The sequence below is a fragment of the Aythya marila genome (assembly GCF_965140915.1).
Source record: "Aythya marila genome assembly, chromosome: 8".
Lineage (NCBI taxonomy): Eukaryota > Metazoa > Chordata > Aves > Anseriformes > Anatidae > Aythya > Aythya marila.
The window spans coordinates 23,890,920-23,910,768 of NC_139049.1; the positions used below are offsets into that span (position 1 = coordinate 23,890,920).

At 39.3% G+C, this 19,849-nt stretch overlaps 1 protein-coding gene across 2 annotated transcripts; it reads right to left on the reverse strand.

The window, feature by feature from the left end:
• Window positions 1–993: 993 nt before the first annotated feature.
• STIL (STIL centriolar assembly protein) lies at window positions 994–19,708 on the reverse strand. 2 transcript variants are annotated; one of them, XM_082766308.1, is made up of 16 exons: window positions 19,556–19,708; window positions 19,363–19,469; window positions 17,581–17,696; window positions 17,290–17,477; window positions 16,040–16,287; window positions 15,148–15,231; window positions 14,903–14,989; window positions 13,102–13,249; window positions 11,870–11,979; window positions 10,911–11,025; window positions 9,042–10,097; window positions 7,529–7,694; window positions 6,499–6,724; window positions 4,345–4,537; window positions 3,489–3,739; window positions 994–2,494 (listed from the first exon to the last, which is right to left on the reverse strand). In XM_082766308.1, the coding sequence occupies exons 2-16, from the start codon at window positions 19,452–19,454 to the stop codon at window positions 1,669–1,671; spliced, it is 3,906 nt and encodes a 1,301-aa protein (XP_082622434.1). In that variant the 5' UTR covers window positions 19,455–19,469; window positions 19,556–19,708; the 3' UTR covers window positions 994–1,668. The 2 variants fall into 2 exon arrangements, with proteins under 2 accessions (XP_082622434.1, XP_082622435.1); XM_082766309.1 differs by having other exon boundaries at window positions 19,623–19,698.
• Between the last annotated feature and the right edge of the window lie 141 nt (window positions 19,709–19,849).

Sequence of the window (19,849 nt, forward strand, 5' to 3'; positions counted from 1 at the left end):
GAAGCGAATAGTCTTGGTGATGGAAGAGGCTGCTGTGAGGAGAAATTCTGACACAGCATGAAGCTGCCGCCTTCCTCTCTCTATACCCAGGCAGCTCAGCTTTGCTCTGAAAAAAAATAGCAGCTTAATTCAAGCCTGATTCTTAGCCCATAAAGGTGGTAGGTGCTGGAACTCTTACTGTAATAAATTAATTAGCAATTAGTCTATAATCAAACATCCCATAAGCTAACAAAGCCACCCCAGCCCTTCAGCTCTGAACGGGAAAAGCCTGGGACTTTGGTGGAGGTTGCTTTAATTTCTGCTTTAACACCCTTGGAGCAGGAAAGACGAGGTCAGCACCGTAGGCTGAACTCGTGTTGAGACAATGCCATCATAAAAACAAAGTTTGTTCAGACTCCCATTAAGCCCGAAGCGTGCTGATGCACCACAGCCAGGGAGAAAACAGATGGCACTATGTCATTCGGCCCCGTCCTCCCCGTTACGGATGGTGGGAACTGGAATAAATTGCAACTTCCACCGCCACTGCCTCATTTCCAAGACCAGGAGGTCAGAAGGGAGCTGCGTTAGCTGCAGTGACGCTGGTGGAGCCACGTCCTTAGGACTTGCCAGAGGAAGCCGAGCTGCCAAAGCCAGCGCTGGGCACCTGGGGCTTCCTGAGCCAGGAGGAACGCAACCAGCACCACAATCCCAGGAGTACCTATTACACCTAAACATCTGTACAGAATTCCAAGTCTGAACAGAAAATCAGTAGCTGAATTCCTCAGTTTCCATAATCCCATAATAGCAATCCCAATAATATGCTGTAAAGCTTTCAGACTGATCTGTGTTAATGAAGAATAATTTATTTATTTTGCTTACCCTTCCGCCTAACACTGGGATTCCTGAAGAGTTATTACCAGGTGACATCCTCATACTTCGTTAGTCATTCTGAACAGTGACCAAAAGTTTTAAATTAAGGCTACACCAAACAACTGGAGATTTTTTATTTTTTTAATGAAATCTTTGACCTTTATGAGCAATTCGTAGTTATTAAATAAATAGAAAACATTCATTCAGAAAAAAAAAATCACAAAAGTTATGAAAGTGCTAGTTTTCCCCGATTTCTTTATAAAATTTCATGATACAGAGTCTGTTACATGTGCCTTCCTGTCTGAATTCAAAATAACTTCATGCAAAGTAAAACCATGGTTATATTTCCCTTCCCACCCAGCGCAACCCCACACACAGGAATCCAAACGTTTCAGCAGACTTCTAGAAGTTAGTGCTTTAGCTCTGCTGCCCCTGCTCTGCCACACCACAGCGACGGCTCACAGTTGGCACACACACGTAAAAGTCAGTAGTTAAAAAATTCAACAGAAGAGCATTTAAATAAGCATCATTATTAAAGCTTCATTAAGGCTTCAAGTCGATTCACCTCCTGGATACTTTAAAATTACGCTGAACTGTAAACACGAGTGCAAACATACTTCAATGCTGACCAGCACTGACTCGACCAGGCTTCTAGAGGTGGCTCTCAAACTGGGCTGAAAGCTCAGTTCTGCAAATTTTAATGTTGCTACAACAAAGAGACCTCATAAAAGACAGCTTAATCCTTGGTTTCCTGCAGTCTTTTACAGAGGGGTCCCACTTCGATTTGAAACAGCATCTGCCAGTTATCTCTGGAGATGTTCAGAACAACTTTGGCAGTTGCCTGAGTTGTTTTACATCAAGAATGGTGCCAACCGAGTTCATGCTGTGTGACTGGTGTAATGTTTCAAGGGCTGAAGTATGCAGATTTCCAGGGAAAACTTTAATATCTCCTTCATATCTCCTGCCAGGTTGTTCAGTGAATTCAACCTTCCCAGGTAACAATTTGTGGTTTGATTTTAAATCCTTCAAAATCTCAACCGAGTTGTCATTTGCTTGTTCTGCTCTGGGAGGAAAAAAATCGTTTGTAATGTTTCTTATCATAGGACCGTTTAATTCTGGCAGAGGAGCATTAGCAGTCAACTCTCTGCTGCGACTTTTCAGATGAGCAGGGAGTCCTTCATCAATTCTTTTGGATAATTCAGTCCAGTGGTTGAAGCCATCTGACACAGGGGTGCAGTTGTGCAGCGCGTTTTCACTTTTGTCAGTGCCACAGCTGCCACCTTGAACGTGCAGTTCCTCTTCATCCTCACTACTGTCGTTGCCCTGTATCAGTCCATATCGTTTCATGTACTTCTTGGTGGCAAAGGACATATTGTTTGGTGAAATTAGGCTAAGGCCCACCATGCTCTTGTCCACATTTGCATGTGAGGTGTCTTGGAAAGAGAAATCAGGAGGAGGATTTGGGCCTGAGCGACTGAGAGAAAGTCTAGATAACTGATTTTCACTGAGATACTTGAGTGCTATAGCGTTTGCTTCCATGCTCAGATCAACTACGTTGGGAGTTAAGCCATACATGCTGACGTTGGCAAACGACATGTAATTTAGTCCAGGAATCACTGCTTCAGGATTTATGCATGCTAGGATGCTGAAATAAAGCAGCAAAAAGTTAGTTTAGCGTTACAGGAAAAGAAATATGCATTTCACAGTATAATCTGATCAATTCATTTCGCCTCCGCATTGATTTCTCCTTTCTCCTGAGCACCACAGCTTGAGCAGGCTGCTCAGTGCTGAGGCCTAACATCCTGCACGTCCTGCAGAGCAGCTCTCCAGCCAGTCACGCTGACAGTGTTCAAACAGTGTCTTGGAGAACTGATGATATTCCCTTCTGATTCAATACTGACCACAGCCCTGCTACCAGGAAGAACCAACCTCTACTAGCAGATTTCAGAGCTGATTGTTTTCTAAAGCAGATTTGAGCTATTGTCGACTTTCATCAGCAAACGAGAAATTACCAAATGCACCACCAGAAATCAGGCTATGGAGTTGTTTCTTTCTCTGTTTTCTTTCACTGTTGTTTCTTTCTCTGTTGAGCTGGAGACCTTTGCTCAGAATTATTTATCAACCATGAATGTGGCAGAAAGAAGAATCCCATCCCCTGCCCCAACTTTGAAGAAAAAAAATCAAGAATTCTCATTTTGTCTTACAGGTTCACTTATCAGCATATTATTGACTAGAAGAACACCAACAAACTGCAGCCAAGAAGGAAGCAAAGAAATTCTGGAAAAGTATCTGATGAAATTAAAGTGAAAATGACAGAATAGAGCTCAGAAACTGTGTGACTGGAAATAGTTTTTGATACACAGCTGAAGAGAAGATTAATTAGGAGACTGAGTTTTGGTTTACCTAACACTTACACAATAGTATCAAGAAGACAGTAAGGATGAAAGTAGAGGTGTATGAGGCAGTCAGCCCTATCCATAAGCAGCTACATGAACAAGACCCATGTCTCAAACACACTCCTCCAGAAATGCAGCTCTTAATGATATATTTTAACTTTGGGTCAGCCCTGAAGTAGCCAGACACCTGGACTCAGTCTTGGTACGTCTAGAAGTTACTACTCAACATAACCAGTATTTTACCTGGCATTCTCCACTTTGTGTGTATTTTTCTTCATTTTGCTGGGTGATTCAATTGTCACTCCAAGACTCCTCAGTTGCTTGAGCGTAGCGCTAATCACACTCTCTCTATCCACCACTCCCATGTCAGCCTCCGAGTTCTGTTCTGTTGCATCATCACCACTCTGATAATTAGGACCATCATTAACAAATCCTGTTTTTACTGGCAAGTGATCTTGCTCTTCTGAGGACTTTAAGAGATGGTTTACTTGGCCCTAGAGAAAAAAGGGGGCAGGGAAGGGACCACATTGCCAAAATTATCATGACGTGCAGGAGTTGTCACGAAAGCAAATTGTTTTGTTCTTTTGTAATTTACTACACAACTAGATGGGTTAACGGCTTGTTTGACAGACAAGCCAAACTCAGATTCAGTTCAGATGCAATCACGTAAACTCACGTCAGTGTACAGGAACACTGTGCTACCTTACGTTTCTGTAAGCTTTCTGTAAGAGTCTGTGCTGAATTTAAACATGACATTCTGCTTCAAGATTAAAGCCTCCATCCTTGAAGAGACTTGAGGATAAAGTGCTGTGCTATTTTAAAGGGCGTTAATTGGGAAAAGTTAACTGATATCATCTTTTAACTACAGAATTATATATTAGGCAGTAGACAGTACTCCATGTATGCACAGAAGAATGAGGAATAGCCATTTAGATCTTAAAAGGAAGATCTGCACACCTGGAACTTTTCTATAAAGCATATCATACAAACTAGAAAATTGCATGGGGTTTTCAGTCAAGCCAATACCACATCATGACTTCAGCAGTGTGTTGTTGCAACTGTTGCATTCAGATTTGAATATGAAATTTCAATGAATTACCAGCAAGTGCTGGTAGAGCTTCTGATCCTCCGATGGACGCCGGGGCAACAAGGAGGTGGGCGGCTCTAGGTTTTGCTCACTTGTTACCACCACATGGTTGCTGGCTCCCTCTGTTGGCTCTTCCTGTAAGCACATGCTCGGACGTTCTTGCGAGGATGAATTGTGAACAAGTGCTTGGGAAACGTTTTCGTTTCTGAAGGAAACCATTGACATAAGCAGATATATTTCTTTAAAACAGAAAACAAAAGGCATCGCTACCGCTGCCTGTCTATGAATACCAGAAAAGGAGAAAACAGACCACTGGAGATAGAGTCTAACGTTTCTTGGTTGTTTTCTGCCTGAAACTTTGAAAGAAAATGACTGCAAAAAGGAGCAAAAACCTTTTGAGGACTGAAGAAACACAGCCTGCAGGGTAAGACTACAGCAGCCTCAATAGTTTTTCAAATGATGATTTGAAAACATCATTGGCTTCTCTGGATTTGTTAAAACTCATTGACACTGACTTACCCTTAAAGCAGATAAAATAAGTCATTAAAATTTTGGAGTTAGTCTTACATTTTCAATATCTTTATGGACACTTAAAGCCTTTATGAGTCATATTTTCCATACGTTCTGAAACATGACTTATTCAGAAGGTATCTTTTGTTATCATTTATTCACCTTGGTTTTAAAAAAAAGTCCTGTTGAAGTTTAAAGACCACATTGGAAGAACTTCTCAAAGAGTTATAAGTACACACATACAGAATGCAGACCAAATATAATGAACTGAGAACAAACACCCCTAGTTGAAATGTTTCTCTATAATAACAAATGTAAAAGAAATCATAATGTGCCCTGAAGTTTACAGATATAAAGGGTAATATTCTAGAATGAGTTAAATGATGCTCTGCATCCGCTGCTGTCTGGTGTGTACATTGCATAAACCTTTTGAGACCAGACACATCAGTAGTACTATCATCCCAAAGAGATCGTTAACTGACCCTCCTTCCCCTTCCCGTCCCTTCTCAAGAGACAAGTGTAAGATAATGGAATTTCAGAACCCAAACGATCAATTGCCTGTGTTGAAAGCGATAAGATTTAAATCACGTGACATACTAGATAGTCAATGTAGGTTATCAGTTAGTGTTATACTAACAATTATTTATCAGTCCCAAAAATGTCCCCCTCCTCTTCAAAGAAGTCTGAGTGATACTCTGTGTTCCTGCCATAAGACACTTAGAAAACAATTTCACAGATTTATGTACCCAAGTTGAAGAGAAACTTCAGATGGCATTTCTTTAAAATATAATATTGAAAACAGTGATTTGAATCAGTAGCATTACTGGTAGTGTTACGTATTTGTAGATAATATTGTAATCAAGGACTATGAACATTTAAATTTTGGCCTAATTATCATCCATCTTTCCCAATATGATTATTTTAGAAACCTAATTTAACTGGAAGGATATTCCCCCTCCTTTGGCTTTTTATACTCAGGGAATATTAGATTATTAAGTGTCAAATTGTTGAGCTGTTCCCTGTGTAAAAATAACATCCATATAGGTAACTAAAAATATTTCTAAATTAGACTGAGATTAGTTATTGCTACTTGAAGAATCTGACCTTAAAAATAATGTAGTTAATATCAATGAACGTGGCACTTGCATACGCAATGTAATTAGGTGCAAAATGCGGAGAAATTCAGAGGACATATCATAATCAGTCACATAATCATAAGCCTCTCAGAACTGAAATGGTTCTGAATGCTGAAAAGGAAAAATCACTGTAGGAAAGCAAATAATTACAGCAGTGTCCCCTTTCTGCTCAGGAGTTAAGGTAAGAAAGGAAATGCTGCCAGCACCGTACGTGCTTTTCCAAGCTAAATGCTCTTGCCATCAGCTCTTGCTGATAGGTAAACCAGCTAAATGTGTATGACTGATAAATACAAACTCTGAAGACAACTGTGTTTTGGCAAGCCATACAATTCAAAGCATAATTAAAAACAAACAAACGACAAAAAAAAAAACACACAACAAAGAAGAAGGGAAGGAACACAACTGAAGTCAGGTGACCATTTTCATAATTCTTGAAAAGAATTATGAAAAATTACAAAAAGTAGTAACTTCTGCAAGGTAGTTCAGCTTATGTGAACAGGAGATATTTCTGGTTACTTACTGGAGAGTATTCTGATTAGCTCCTTCTTCCACGAGATGAATACTGTCTACAAAGCTGGGCATGTCAACCACCTTTAAAGAAGAAGCAATACTTGTGTTACTTGCATCTTGCTCAGCATTAATTGAAATGTTTATGTCTTCCTTAGAAATCTCTGCATCCTCTTTCTTTCCTTGTGGTATGGAGTCATCCTGTTTTTCTGAGGGTGCATCCCAAAATAAGCTAGCACCTAGAAGAGAAGAATAAGATTTTTACCCATTTAGGAAAGTCATTACTATCTTTTGAGACCGTTTGGTTTTGTAAAGCTAGAGGAATCATTTGCTCACATTCAGGTTTTTTTCACCATTTCAAAACTGATTTAAGGTTTAGAACAGATAGGAGTTGCCAAAACATTGTTCAAGTGCTTCGTTACAAAGTATGCTCCCAAAGCATACTTGAAGAAAATAAATGGTTGTATTGAAGTGTTTTAATATACTGCCCTTGAACCTGTTGGAAAATTTACCAAATTCCTACAATAACCAAGATTTTTCTATGGATTAAACAGGAATTGATACGTTAATATGTAACCTTACAGTTACACCTGCATAATTTGCTAAAATTAAAAAGAATGCAGTCTCCCCTCCATGCACAGACCTCCATGAGTTACAGAAAGCATGGTATCAATATTGAATTTAATAGAACACCAGATAGGGTAATAGTTACTACTTTTCAAAACAGTGTATTAATAATAATAAAAAAGATGTGTATATTTTCTTAGAACAAATAATAATTAAAAATATAAGACCTTGCTAAAGCTATTGGAAAAATAACTCCTCCAGTGATGGCAATCACAGTCTTTGCAGCCCAAAGACCAAAGTAACTCCAGCCTAAACTCACAAACACAAACAAACCAAACTTGGCTGGTTTTGGTATCCAGGCATATGTTTGCCAGCATTCAACATTTCTGCAATACATTCCCTTCTCTCTACAGACAAAATCACAGAAATATCCAGAAAAAGCAATGCCAGTCTGTTCTTAAGGAATAAAGTGTTACCTGTGCTCACAGCAATGCTCACACTTTTTCTGATGGGCAAAGCTGGTGAGGGCTGAGTTTCCATAGTAACAAGTTCCCCTTGCTTCTCAGGCTGCTGAGCATTGCTAGATGAGGCTGTTTCGGAGGAACAAGCCTGACGAGCCTGTGCTTCCAATAAGCGTTGGATCTGTAACAGTTATCAGAATGGTATCGTTTGTACAGGAAAATATAATAAAGAGGCAGAAATGAATTATTAAATTTGAATCCTCTAAGATCTGGATTCAAATCCAGGCTGTGTTGCCACAGAAGTCTGATTAACATCCCAGTTCTCAGCCGTGCATGCAGCATAAATCAAAACATCAATTTTGACACTGGCAGAGCTAACAAATAAGAGGTTTTATGCATGCTGGCAGAAGTACACCAAGAAAACTTGAGGAAAGCTTATTTACACCACACCTGTTGGAAGTATTTTCTGTCCCCTTCATTCATATACGAAGCCTATTGCTCACTTACCAGCCAAGCTTTTAATATGCCAACTGTCCCTACACCGTGTTAAACCAGCTGTGTACTAAATCACAAATACAAGCACTTAAATGATAAAATTAAGGTTGCCCAGGCAATCTTTACTCCAGTATTTCTATCCACCGTTTGTTGATTAATTCACAACTCCAAAGTATTTATACCATATGGAGTGGTTTCCCTCCTTCATGCTTCAAGAGCTTGATTTTACAAGCAGGAACCGTATCTATAGAAGATTTCAGCTTAAATTTTCTAGTTTAGGCAGGAAAAATATGTATTGCCTACAATTGTACTATTCCCATCAATTCATCACCAGCAGAATTCAAACATTAGCCCTTCAGTCCTAAATCACACCCTGCAGAAGTGTAACTCGAGGCAGGTACTTTCAAGGAACTTGACTTGGTATCAAAACAAAACTTAGTGAGTCCAGTAAAACCCAATTTTCCAGCCCAGCAACAAACACCTGGTGAATCCTGCCAGTTTGCTGCAAACAGACTGTTAAAGTTTTCTAATCAAGAGCTTCAACAGCTCAGGAAGCTGTAGGCTTTAAAGGTGGGTGAAGTAACACGTGACAATGTTCTGTGCTTCACCTGTATGCTTACGTTAATGCCAAAGTCTATAGTCTGTCTCTAGCCTGGATACACACACACATATACACACAAATTTTTAACATAGAAAAGCATACATACATATATATATATATATATATATATATATACAAAGTATTTATATAGAAGTCACATCAATTTGCATTATAAAAGTCTGCTGAAAGGGAAACAAACCTTCATGTTTTGGAATTATGACAAAAATACAAAGCTTAATTAGCAAAGTCAAAAGTTTCCATTGTTTTAAGTGACATCAATTAGCAGAGCTAATTCCACCCCTAAACCGGACGTGGTATGACGAGCTTTCTTGTCCTCATGAGAACAAACACTTAGTTTAATTCCTCTGGTGGGGAAACTATCAAAGTATAACCACCAAGAGGGCAGAGGAGAAGGCAGACATTTCAACAAACCTGAGCTTGAAGTAATTTGAGTTGTCTGTCTTGTTCTGTAAGAACCCTGTAAGCATCTGGAGATAGTCCCATCATCCCATTATCTGATCCTGCTTTAGAAGCAGGCGCGTGCAGGCATGGTGAGTGGGCTCCACAAAACTGTGGACTAGAAGGGCCTGCACTTGAAGGTGGTCTTATCCCATGTGACAAGCTATTTTCAAGAGAACAGTTCCCCATTTTCCCATGGCATCCCATGCTTATGGGGTTACTCGTGGTATATCCTGGATTGCAGCAAATATTTGGACAAATGATATTTTGATGGAGCACTGTACATGGATTTTGCTGAGCCATCTCTGACGGGACTTCTGCTCCACGCGTGGGGCTCATTTTACCAATTCCTTGCCAGGAGTTTACTGGATTATATTGGACAGAAGCAGGAAACTGACAGTTGCATGCGCTGGTTGGACAGCAAGGTGGAACTTGAACTGGCATCTGCAGTTCTGGTGGCCTTCTGCAGCTCTGCGGTGGAAAAGCAGAGTTGTAGAGGACTGGCTGTGTAACAGTGGGAAGTTGCCTGGAACTGGACACCGAGGTTCTTCGAACTGGAGGCTCTCCCTGCTGTGCAGCTCCATCGGGATTTAATGCAAGCCTTTGTGGTGGCCTTCTGGGTTGATGCTCAGACGCCTCTGGGGAAGGCCCACTACAAGGAGTCGAAGGAGAAGATCCAGAACTTTTTCTTGATTGAGGACAGGCATTCTTACAGTGCAACTGCTGCTGGAGTTGAGCTTGCTTGCCCCTGGAAGGCCTTGAAGGTGGAATTTTCTGATTCAAATGGTTTGGTAATTGCCTCAGAGAGGGATCTCCTACATTATCAGGCAAGTTTTGTTTGTCGTCAGAGTACTGGCTGGGGTAATACATAGATCCCAAGCACCATTTCTTTTTAATAGGCTGATGTAGCGCTCGAGGTAGACTTTTAGCACTTGAAGTCCCCACAGGCTTAGGCAACTGGCCTGATTCCATAAAGCTCCCATCCAAAACAAGGGACAGTTCAGGAACTGAAGGAAAGATCCTGGTAACCTGAAGACAATTACACAAGCAAGTTTAAGACAGCATTTTAAAGTGAGCTTCCTGCTCTTCACATGCAGAATTTTCCTAGTGTTTCTCCAAGACAGTTTTTCCAGTTAGATCCAGTATCTGACTGTTATTGGCTCCAAATCAACTGTATATGGAATACCTTTTTAAAGCTTAGAGAATCCAGGTATAGAAAAAAAGATCTCCAGGATAATTCTTATACAACAGTACTGCTTTCTCATAGCTTAATAGCCATGTCTACGAAACAAAAGCTCTATATCAATCTGGAGTAGGAATCCTTCCCCTTCCGGAGACAGGCTACATATTCCCTCTTATTATTGTTAGACCCAGTATGTAACAGACCCCATAAGGAGGTCAATAAGGATGTGACAGTTGTGGATTACCAGATATGTTCTGTTGCAGGTATTTCATTATATTTGTACACACTTGAGTTTAAAATAAATAAATAAATATATTAACCCAGAAATATACAAGAAAGGGAGTTTGCAGCACCATTCTTAACCTTAGACACCATGGCTATTCCATATAATATTAGACAGGTTCCTTAAGTAGAACCTATTGTCTCCGCTCCCAAATGCTAGCATATGCAGGAATCGGTGTCTATAGCCCTGGCACAAAGGCAGGCTGACTAGAGACAGAGCTAAGACTCTCAGTCCACTTCTTCATTTTTTTTTCCTCCTGCTAGCACTTTGAGACAGAAGCTTTACGTTTTCTGACCCCCTTACAATGAGCTTCGCTGCTTAAAGTATCACATCTTCTAAAACCTGAGATGCCCAGAGCAATTATTTACTTAGTTACCTGTTGACTCACTGGGTGTGGGCTTGGAATGGGTCTTGGGGATAAATCCTCATCTTCCACACCGGAGTCGTGATCACTTGCAGACAGCTTACTAGGTGAACAGCCGTGGGGAGGACTAACAAACATCATTAGTCAAACAGAAATCTTTACTTGTCTGTTTTGGCAGCACTAATATGAATCTTCATGTTTGTCACTGTGCAGTCTACAGTGAAATACCAGCATCATTTTTTCCTAGAAATAGTTATACACCTCCCTGGTTAGCCAGGGAGTTTGCATGGAAAACAGCTCTGGGACCAAGCAATGAAAATGCATTTGCTGCCTTTTTTTTTTTTTTTTTTTTTTTTTTTTTTTTTAAATTGCCCCAAAAGATACTAATCCTCTCTCTCCACAGTATTTAAGTGACATTCTAACACTGAAGCACTGATTTATGTTAGAAAAACAGAAAGTAATAAAGCAAAGATTGTTTAAAGGAGATTGAAGGCTGTCTTACAGCCACAGATAACCAAAAATTTGATGGATAAGTCAGGTTATATATAAGTCCCAAAAATCTAAGTTTCAACCTATCTAGGTTTCAGCTCTGAAACATCAGAAGCAAAACTGAATTTTTACCAACCTAAGTAGATTTCAGCTAGAGATTTGGATCAAAGGACACGGAAAACTTAATACAGTGAAAATACTAAGCTCCATCAGTAAAGAAACATTTGTAGGAATATCTGCTGTATAAATTACAACCACTAGTAAGAAGAGTAGAACTATTAGTATTTTTCTCTGGCTATAGGGTCAGCTTAACCATCTTACTTGAACATAAACTCTATGAATAAACACAAGCCCATTCAGATTTTAATGCAAGATCATCACTGTAGTCAGAGTTAGTCTGCCATCCTGCACAGCAGAGATCAAAAACATCTCATCTGAAAAATATCTGATTTTTGTGCACAGCTGACACCTGAAAGATTTACCTTCTAATAGGAAGTTTCTTGCAGATTCTGCTGAAGAACTCAGTTTCTGCGTTTTGGTTTTCTGCACTCAACTCAAACCGGATAGGGATCTTGTCCGAAGGTTCAACATTCTGAAATGGAATTTTATGTATTTGTGAAGCACGCAGATTTCAACTTTTGATTACTGAGGTACTGCTCCCAAAGACATAGTTTTAAGGAAGTTTATATCTGATTATTTGTTGCTTGGCCTGTACTTTCAATTCTCAATTCTTTTACCACTACAAGGAGGCAGGCAGCTTCCCTTCCTGTTTAACGCTGTTCCCCCAGCTACTCTGTAAAGTAGTTGGCCTAATTATAGCCATGAGCAGATGCTTCCTTGCTGTAACTGCTTAGATGCTCTTCCACAAGCCTTTACCATCAGAAGAAACAGTAACTGTTCTATGCTGATTCACATACAGCTAGGAAAATCCTGGAAACAACAGAAGCAAGGCTCTGTTACTGAAGTCTTGCCATCTTCAGAAAGCTTTTTCTGGAGAAAGCACACAGTAGAACAGCACAGGACATGTAACATTAACTGCTTCTCTACCAGAGCCCAGAAGCATGTACTGAGCAAATGAACAACTCAGCCTCAGGTTCTGCACACACCCAAGAAAACATTTAAAAAAAAACGATATTCCTAGGATTTCTGCAAACCTTTTATTTTTTCCCCAGACTCTGCAACCCATTCTTTCAAACAGTTACTTTGCAAAAAGATGGAATTGCTTCTGCTTTGTTACTGCATCACAGGAAGAGCTCTGCAGGTTAGCAGCCACTGAACTCCATTTTGCATTCTTAGCTTTGCTCTCCAGAAAGAAAATACAAACATGCATCACCCACAGCAGTCAATGGAAGCATCCAGCACAGTATACCAGATTAATAAATGCTATAGGAAATCAGAATAAGAAAGAACACTAGCAAATTCCAACACAGCATGCTATTTTTTAAAAGACAGACTCTTAAATGCCACTGGAAAAGTGAGCAGTTCCTGACTTGGGTGGTGCTCTCACTCTGAGACACAAATTACAATAAATCACTGGGAAAAAAAATAATAAAAAGAACAACCAAAAAACCCACATCTAACTTTAAACAGCTACATCATTTTTAAACGCTGCAGTTTCATTTGGGTCACATTATAGTGACCCCTCCTTTAAGTACTTACACTAAAGTTGATTTTTTAAATCTACCATGATGCAGTAAGGAGCCAAGCCACTTACTTTAAAGAGGTGTACAGTTTCATTGCAAGTTAACAGCTGAAACCCTAATTCAGTCTGTCCACGGCATGGAACACACTCATAAAACTCTGGATCTTTGTGTGTCAATGAATAAAGCACAACAAGAAACCTCCCAGATTCTGAGAAAACCCTAAAACAGAAACAAAAGTACATATCTTAAAAAAATAAGAAACAGGAAGAAGACCATCAGGTTCTCAATATATTGGGCAAATAATCAAACAATTTATCAGTCTGGTGACTTACTGTATTTTGAGTGGTACTGAGCCATAGACAGAACACAGAGGGACTTACAACTGATGCCGTATGCAAGAATCAAAGCAAAGTAGAGAAACAGTGAGAATAATTTTTATACTTTCTAGTTCAACCCTTCAGGATCACTTAGTACTTTAAATGAAATCCTAGAAGTCTTCAATAATAGTATAGAAGAAAACATTATAAAAATTATAGTGTTGTTTTTTTCATAATTCAATAGAAGAGATTATAAAGACATGTAGCATTCATCATTCCTCAGAATTCTAAAAATGCTCATCAATATTAAAAACAGATTTTTTAAATAAAAGGTATACTGAAGGTGTTTTTTGTTTGGTTCGTTTTGGTTTTTATATGGATAGGGGACAGTGCAACACAGCAGTCAATATTAGCACAGAAGTAAGATCAAGGATAACGAAAACAATGTGCATTTCCAGGAAAAAGGTACTGCTGCTTTCAGAATACTTTTATTTTATTCTTTCCAGTTCTATCTGGGATAGAGAAAGCAGTAAGAACAAGATGCTCAAAAAGCACATTCCCATACAACTTTAAAACGATTCTCACAACTTAAGAGTTAAAAATATATGATGTACAGATTGAACAGTTAGCCTACAGAGGTTAATTCTCTTTGTATGGTTCATCAAATCAACCTAATCCACTTCCAAGATAGAATCAGTGAAAGTTAATGAGAGTCAAGCATCTAACTTGACTGCCAAATCTAATAATCTAATTGGGGTCTTATCTGCATTTGTGTGTCTTTAAATTGCTTAAGGAAAAAAGTCTATTCAGTAATTACAAACATCTGTTCACCAAATGTGTTTTCATTTTGTAATTTAAAAGCAAGTATGAATAACAGCATAAGAAATTCTTACGCATATACTGCATATTCTAAGGTTTAATTTACCAGAAGAACATTTTAAAACTATAAAGACCTGAACTCCCTCCTTCCAGCTTCCATATAAAACAGAACTTGGCCAATATTACAGGTGAAAAGATATAGAAAACGAGGGATGATTATTTACTAACATGACACTGAAAAAAAATCAGAATGCAAAAAACTACAAAAATAGACTACTTAGCAGGAAGTCATTACAAGACAGAACTAGCTGCAAATCTGTGTGCTTCAATGTGTTGGTTAGATACAAGCGGGGAGAAACCACATGCCAAAAAGCACCCATAAGAAAAGTTCAAAAAAACCCAACAGCTAAACACACCACTCCTTATGTAAGTGTTTCCTGCTTGCCAGATCTTATTTAAACTGAAGAATGCAGTGACCTTAATGACAGTATATATTTACCTTCTTGTTTCTTTGGGATATTGGCCCAGCTAGCTAACGCTTCAGTTATAGTTTTCAAGAGATTTGAGGCAGAAGTCAAAACCAGGAAGAACAACTAAAGCAGACAGACCCACCTCCTATACAACTCATACATCACAGAATTCCCCCAAATATCCTCGAACCCATTTACCACACATTTCTGGGAGATACGTTTTTAGGCATCGCATAGTTTCTGTGTTTTGTAGACAAGTGACTTGCCTTTCTTGAACTGAAGAACTGAATAAGTATCGAAGGCAGCATGCCCAAACTTGAGGACTACTGATATGAGTAACTCCACTCAGCCAACTACAAGCAAGAAGAAATATCTGATTAGAGACCGCTACATTAGCAAGTTTCCACTACATATTCCCTCAAATACCACTCAAACCAATATGTGTATTAATATATTAATAGATATCTATCTATTTATTAACACACATCTATGTTTATGAATCTACACTTACACTCCAACTAATGGCAGAGCATATGCCTTCGGATCAGACTCAAGCAGCAAAAGTAGTTTTCTCGTCTGGTCCATAGTAAGGTAGCTGAAACAAAGCAGAAGTTGTGTTTTTTTGTTGTTGTTTGTTTTATTATCATCACCATTAGTAGTATTAATATTTTGGAAATCAGTCTTTCAGAAAAATCCTGAAAAGAATGATGAAAGTTTAGAAAGTACTGCAAGAAGGAAGTCTGAGAAAAAAAAAAAAAAATCAAACCCATTCTTTCTCCATACTTACTGCTTTTCACTAATTCCCTGTGTCAATCAAAAAATTATCAAGCACATTTGCTTAATATTCTGGTAGTTACAATGAACTAGAAGTGCAAGTCATGTTAAATTTGAATAACTGTCAGGAAGGCATTCACAAGGTCTCTCACCAAATAAAATGGCATTCAGTTGCTTCAGATTATTTTCCTGCTCTATGCTTAGTTCATCCTATTAAAGCAGTTACCAGTCAGAATGACAATTCCCCAACACCATCCTTATAAGCACGGTTAACAGAAAGAGCTTTTGTTCACATTCATCTGATGTTCGTTCTAGGGCCAGCACTGCTATCGTTACACAAGCTGGATGCTGTTTGTAGCTGTTTTGTTGACTAGACATGCCTCAGCCTGCCCCAGCAGGAAGGTGCTTCTACTGAGGTCAAAAGCAAGAGCTCCTACTTGAACGACTTAAGGTTTTTACCTGATCCCATTTCCTGCTTGTTTACAATGTACTGTTTTTCTAGGTACCAGAAATCATGTTCTTTTCATGTCAGTTACTTTATTAAAAAGCAAAGCACTGAGATGCCTCCTACCTTCCTCTTCTAAGGCATACAGGCCACTTAAGGTGTTTTAGCGTCATCCTTTACTTACCCGCATTTATAAGTTCCTTGCACTTGTGCAATATTCATAGGACCATTCAAATTTCTTGCTAGGGCTGTGGGAATAATTGGGACAGATTTCACAGGGGTGTATTCCAAGATATTTGCTGCGGTAATAGAAGCCCAGTGAAAACTGAAATTTAGATTATCCAGGTTTTCTGTGAAAACAATGTGAGCTCTAACAGTGAGCAGTTTAGACAGGTCCAGTGAATCTTTACTGCACAGGCTGTGCTGCAGATCCTACAAGTAAGGGAAAGAAAAAAGTTAAACCATACAAAGTTGTCTTCATATTACTACTACGATTCCATTTTTACTGCAGTAAGAACTCAAATTATTCATTAGCCAGTGCTGCAGTAGGCACCGTATGAAAAAAGATAAGCCATGCCTCCAAAGCTCATGGCTATACTGAATATAATGAATAATAATGTAAAATATATTTGAAATTAAACACATCTTAAATGCATTTGCTAGCCTTGCTTTATAATATATTCAGAAACCTGGGGATACTTAAATTATATAAAAATTAATAAATTAACAGCAACTAGAAGGCTCAAAGTGGACCATTGAAGCTTTCCTACGTGCATTCAATAAATTTATATTTTGACATGTGGATGTATCACCATGAGAAAACCAATGTAAAGTGCTATTTGTATGAAAAAATACATAGTTGAATGTATCACTGCAGTAACTACAGGCAAATGATTACAGAAATAGGTGTTTTTTCTGGATTATTTATCCACAGAGCACAGAATAGTTTACACATTTCAGCTATACCTACCAGCCTACATAGCCTTTACAGGTTTTCTTGCAAGTTACTTGCTTAGCAATACTTTTAATGAACTTTAATGCAAATACCACAACTCACTCGTGATAGATTTGAAAGAAAAAGCTGTTCTTGCTTGTTTAAATAAGTGTGTTGCCATCACAGTCATCTTGCTCTTTTTCATGGTCAGACCAGCTGAAAACTTACAGTGAGACAGCAAGATTTTAGTCGAAGATAAAAGAAAGCATAATCCTTGAACTTCTGTGAAGACCACCGATTCTGAGTAGTTTTCAGTGTGCTTTTCAGTGACACTCAAGTAGCTCATTTGACATCACCAACTAAGTAGTTTTCCTCCAGGCACTACTTTTCTAGTTTTGGTTTAAATTGGTGGGGTTGGAAATTAAGACCTGTACATAGTCCAATCTCCTGCCTAGATGGCAGTTTATTAAGAAACCCAAAAGCTGCCAGCAGCTGCCTACCTTAAAAGCCAAGCTGATATCTTCAGCACTGTGGACTATAATGCTGCCTGAAGAAGGTCCCCAGGCACTAACTGTACACCGAACCAGAAAGTCTCCAGGAAGAGATGCAGTTGGAACTTTGCCCGATCCACCAGCAACTTCTCGGCCAGGATCAAAACGGTCTATTGTTAGCTTTATGCCTTCCCCATCTTGAAAATAAACAAAAAGAGTCCAAGAGCAACAACTCAGGCTCCTTGATAAAGGCTTATTCAACCAACTGCTATTGTGTGTCTACTTGATATTTAAAGTTACCTTCATCCACTGCAAGAGTCCCAAGTAAAAAACAGGCAAATAATTTCTTTTCACTCTGCTTAGCATGGCGATAGGCAAGTCGCAAGGTTTTCTCCATCAGAAATAATTTTGGATTTCTAAAGAGAGACAACAACCAAGTTTAAAGCACGAATTTTTTTTAAACGCGCTTTATTGTGCTAGCTTACGGATCTTTTATCCTCCTTTGAAAAGAAAATATACAGAAGCAGCCCAAAGCTATAAACAGCAAAAAGATAAAAGTTAGTAATATTGCATAATATATTCATGGGATTTTATCTCTTGTTCTGTGCATCACCCCAATCAATCATTCACGTTCAAGAACACACTTTAACTAGAATAGATTCACAGAATGCTTTATACGATTATCTTAACAAAAATATTTTGGCTTGATTAATCCTGCAAACTAAGGTCAGAGTGGAAACATTTTTTTCCCCCTGGAGAATAAATAACAAGAAGAGAGAAGAGCCTTTTCAGCTTAAGAGCAACATTGTTATAGAACTAAGATGCATGATAGTGAATTATTTTAATATAAGGTGTACAAGTTAGAAACATTAAGGCTAAAACACAGAACTCAAGTTTCATAAATCTAGAGAGTAAATAAACAAAGAGAGTAAACAAAGCTTAACTAAGTTTGACAGGGTGCCCTATCATTTTAGCCCAGCACTGAATGCGGATTTAAAAGCTACAGCAGCCTGAGCTCAAAGACACAGCAATGTCAGGAGAAGAATTATGTAACTTATAAAATCACAACTCATTAAAAAAAGGTAAAATGGTAAAAAGTTTGGAATTTGGGTTACTAAGTATATCAACATTATTTTAGCTCATCATAGCTTATCTGTTATTGACTTGGAGAAAGTTCAAAGAGAAGCTACTGATTTATGTGAACACTGTGAAGATGACTCATATCCTCTTATCAAGATTAGAGAAGTAAAGTGCCTTCATAAAAATTAAAGTAATTAATTTTAAACTTGGCTAAAACTTGGAGATTTAAATTTAAACTCACAAAGCACTACGTAGAAAGGCGATGTGGAGGCTGCTCTGACCTGTGTGTAAGGGCTGCCCACCTCTTTACCAAGATTACCCATATATGAAGTAAATGGGTTATGTCCTTCTCCTGTCACAATGATCTTCGTATACTTGTGTGAATACTGAAGATCTTGCTGTAGATATATCTGTATGAAAATTGTCTTAAGTAACAAAGATCAATTTTTGCTCTCTGTTGATTTTAAAAGTCAGGTTTGGAATATCCCGCCCTACAAGTTCACAAGTGCTCCAGATTTTCCTCCAGACTCATTCTAACAACAAATAAATAAATAAATAAATGAAAACTTTTGGTATTTGAACCCTGATTTCTGAAGCAAGCAAAACACTTAGCTTCGAGTTTTACTTGAAGCATGCTATCTACATTTAGTTTGCCAAAAAAATACTTTCCTTTGGATATTTAGAGATAAGGAAAAGCAGGTTAAAGAAAGCTACAAGCATGCAGTTACTTCTACACCTTTCCACGTAGGAAGCAAACAGCACGCAATTGTAGTTTAGACGAAGGTACCTCCAACCCACCTGACTGCAATTACCCCACAGAAAGAGAAACTTCTTAAACACTTAACTCTTTTCAATGAAAAATCCTATATGCTTACTACAAACACAGTGGTTGTTTCTTTCTCCTTTGTGTCTTTTATATGCTATACTCAGAAGATGAAACGAAGCTTTGAATCACATAATTCTCATGTCAGCCACCAGCTGCCTAAGAAGGCCTCTCCGTACCTGTAGTAGGCGATGTGCGAACCCACGGCGTCACCCATGGGCGCCGGGTCCCAGAGCGCGCACCTGGCCAGCGGGAAGCTGAAGGGAACCATCCTCCTGCGACAGCGCTGCGAAGACGGCAAAGAGACAAAGTAAAGCGCCGAGTTCACCCCCATTTTCAATTAGCGTTTTTCAGAAGAAGCAAAGGACTCACTTGTTAAGAAAAAACAACAAATTGTTGCCCCGGAGCCCCCCGTTTCCCCGTGGGCTCCCCGCGGTACCTGCGGGCCGGGGTCCGCCGCCGGCCCTGAGGGCGCTGCCTGAGGGGAGACGCCGCCGCCGCTCCCGCCGCTCGCCCCGCGCCCGCCGCCAGCCAATGGGAAGGCAGAACCGGCCGCGCTCCCGCCCCCTCCACCCTCCGCCAGCCAATGGGACGGCGCCGCCTCCCTCCCGATCGCGCCGCGCCCCCTCCCCGCGGAGCCAACCGCCAGCGCGCGCGCGCAGGGCG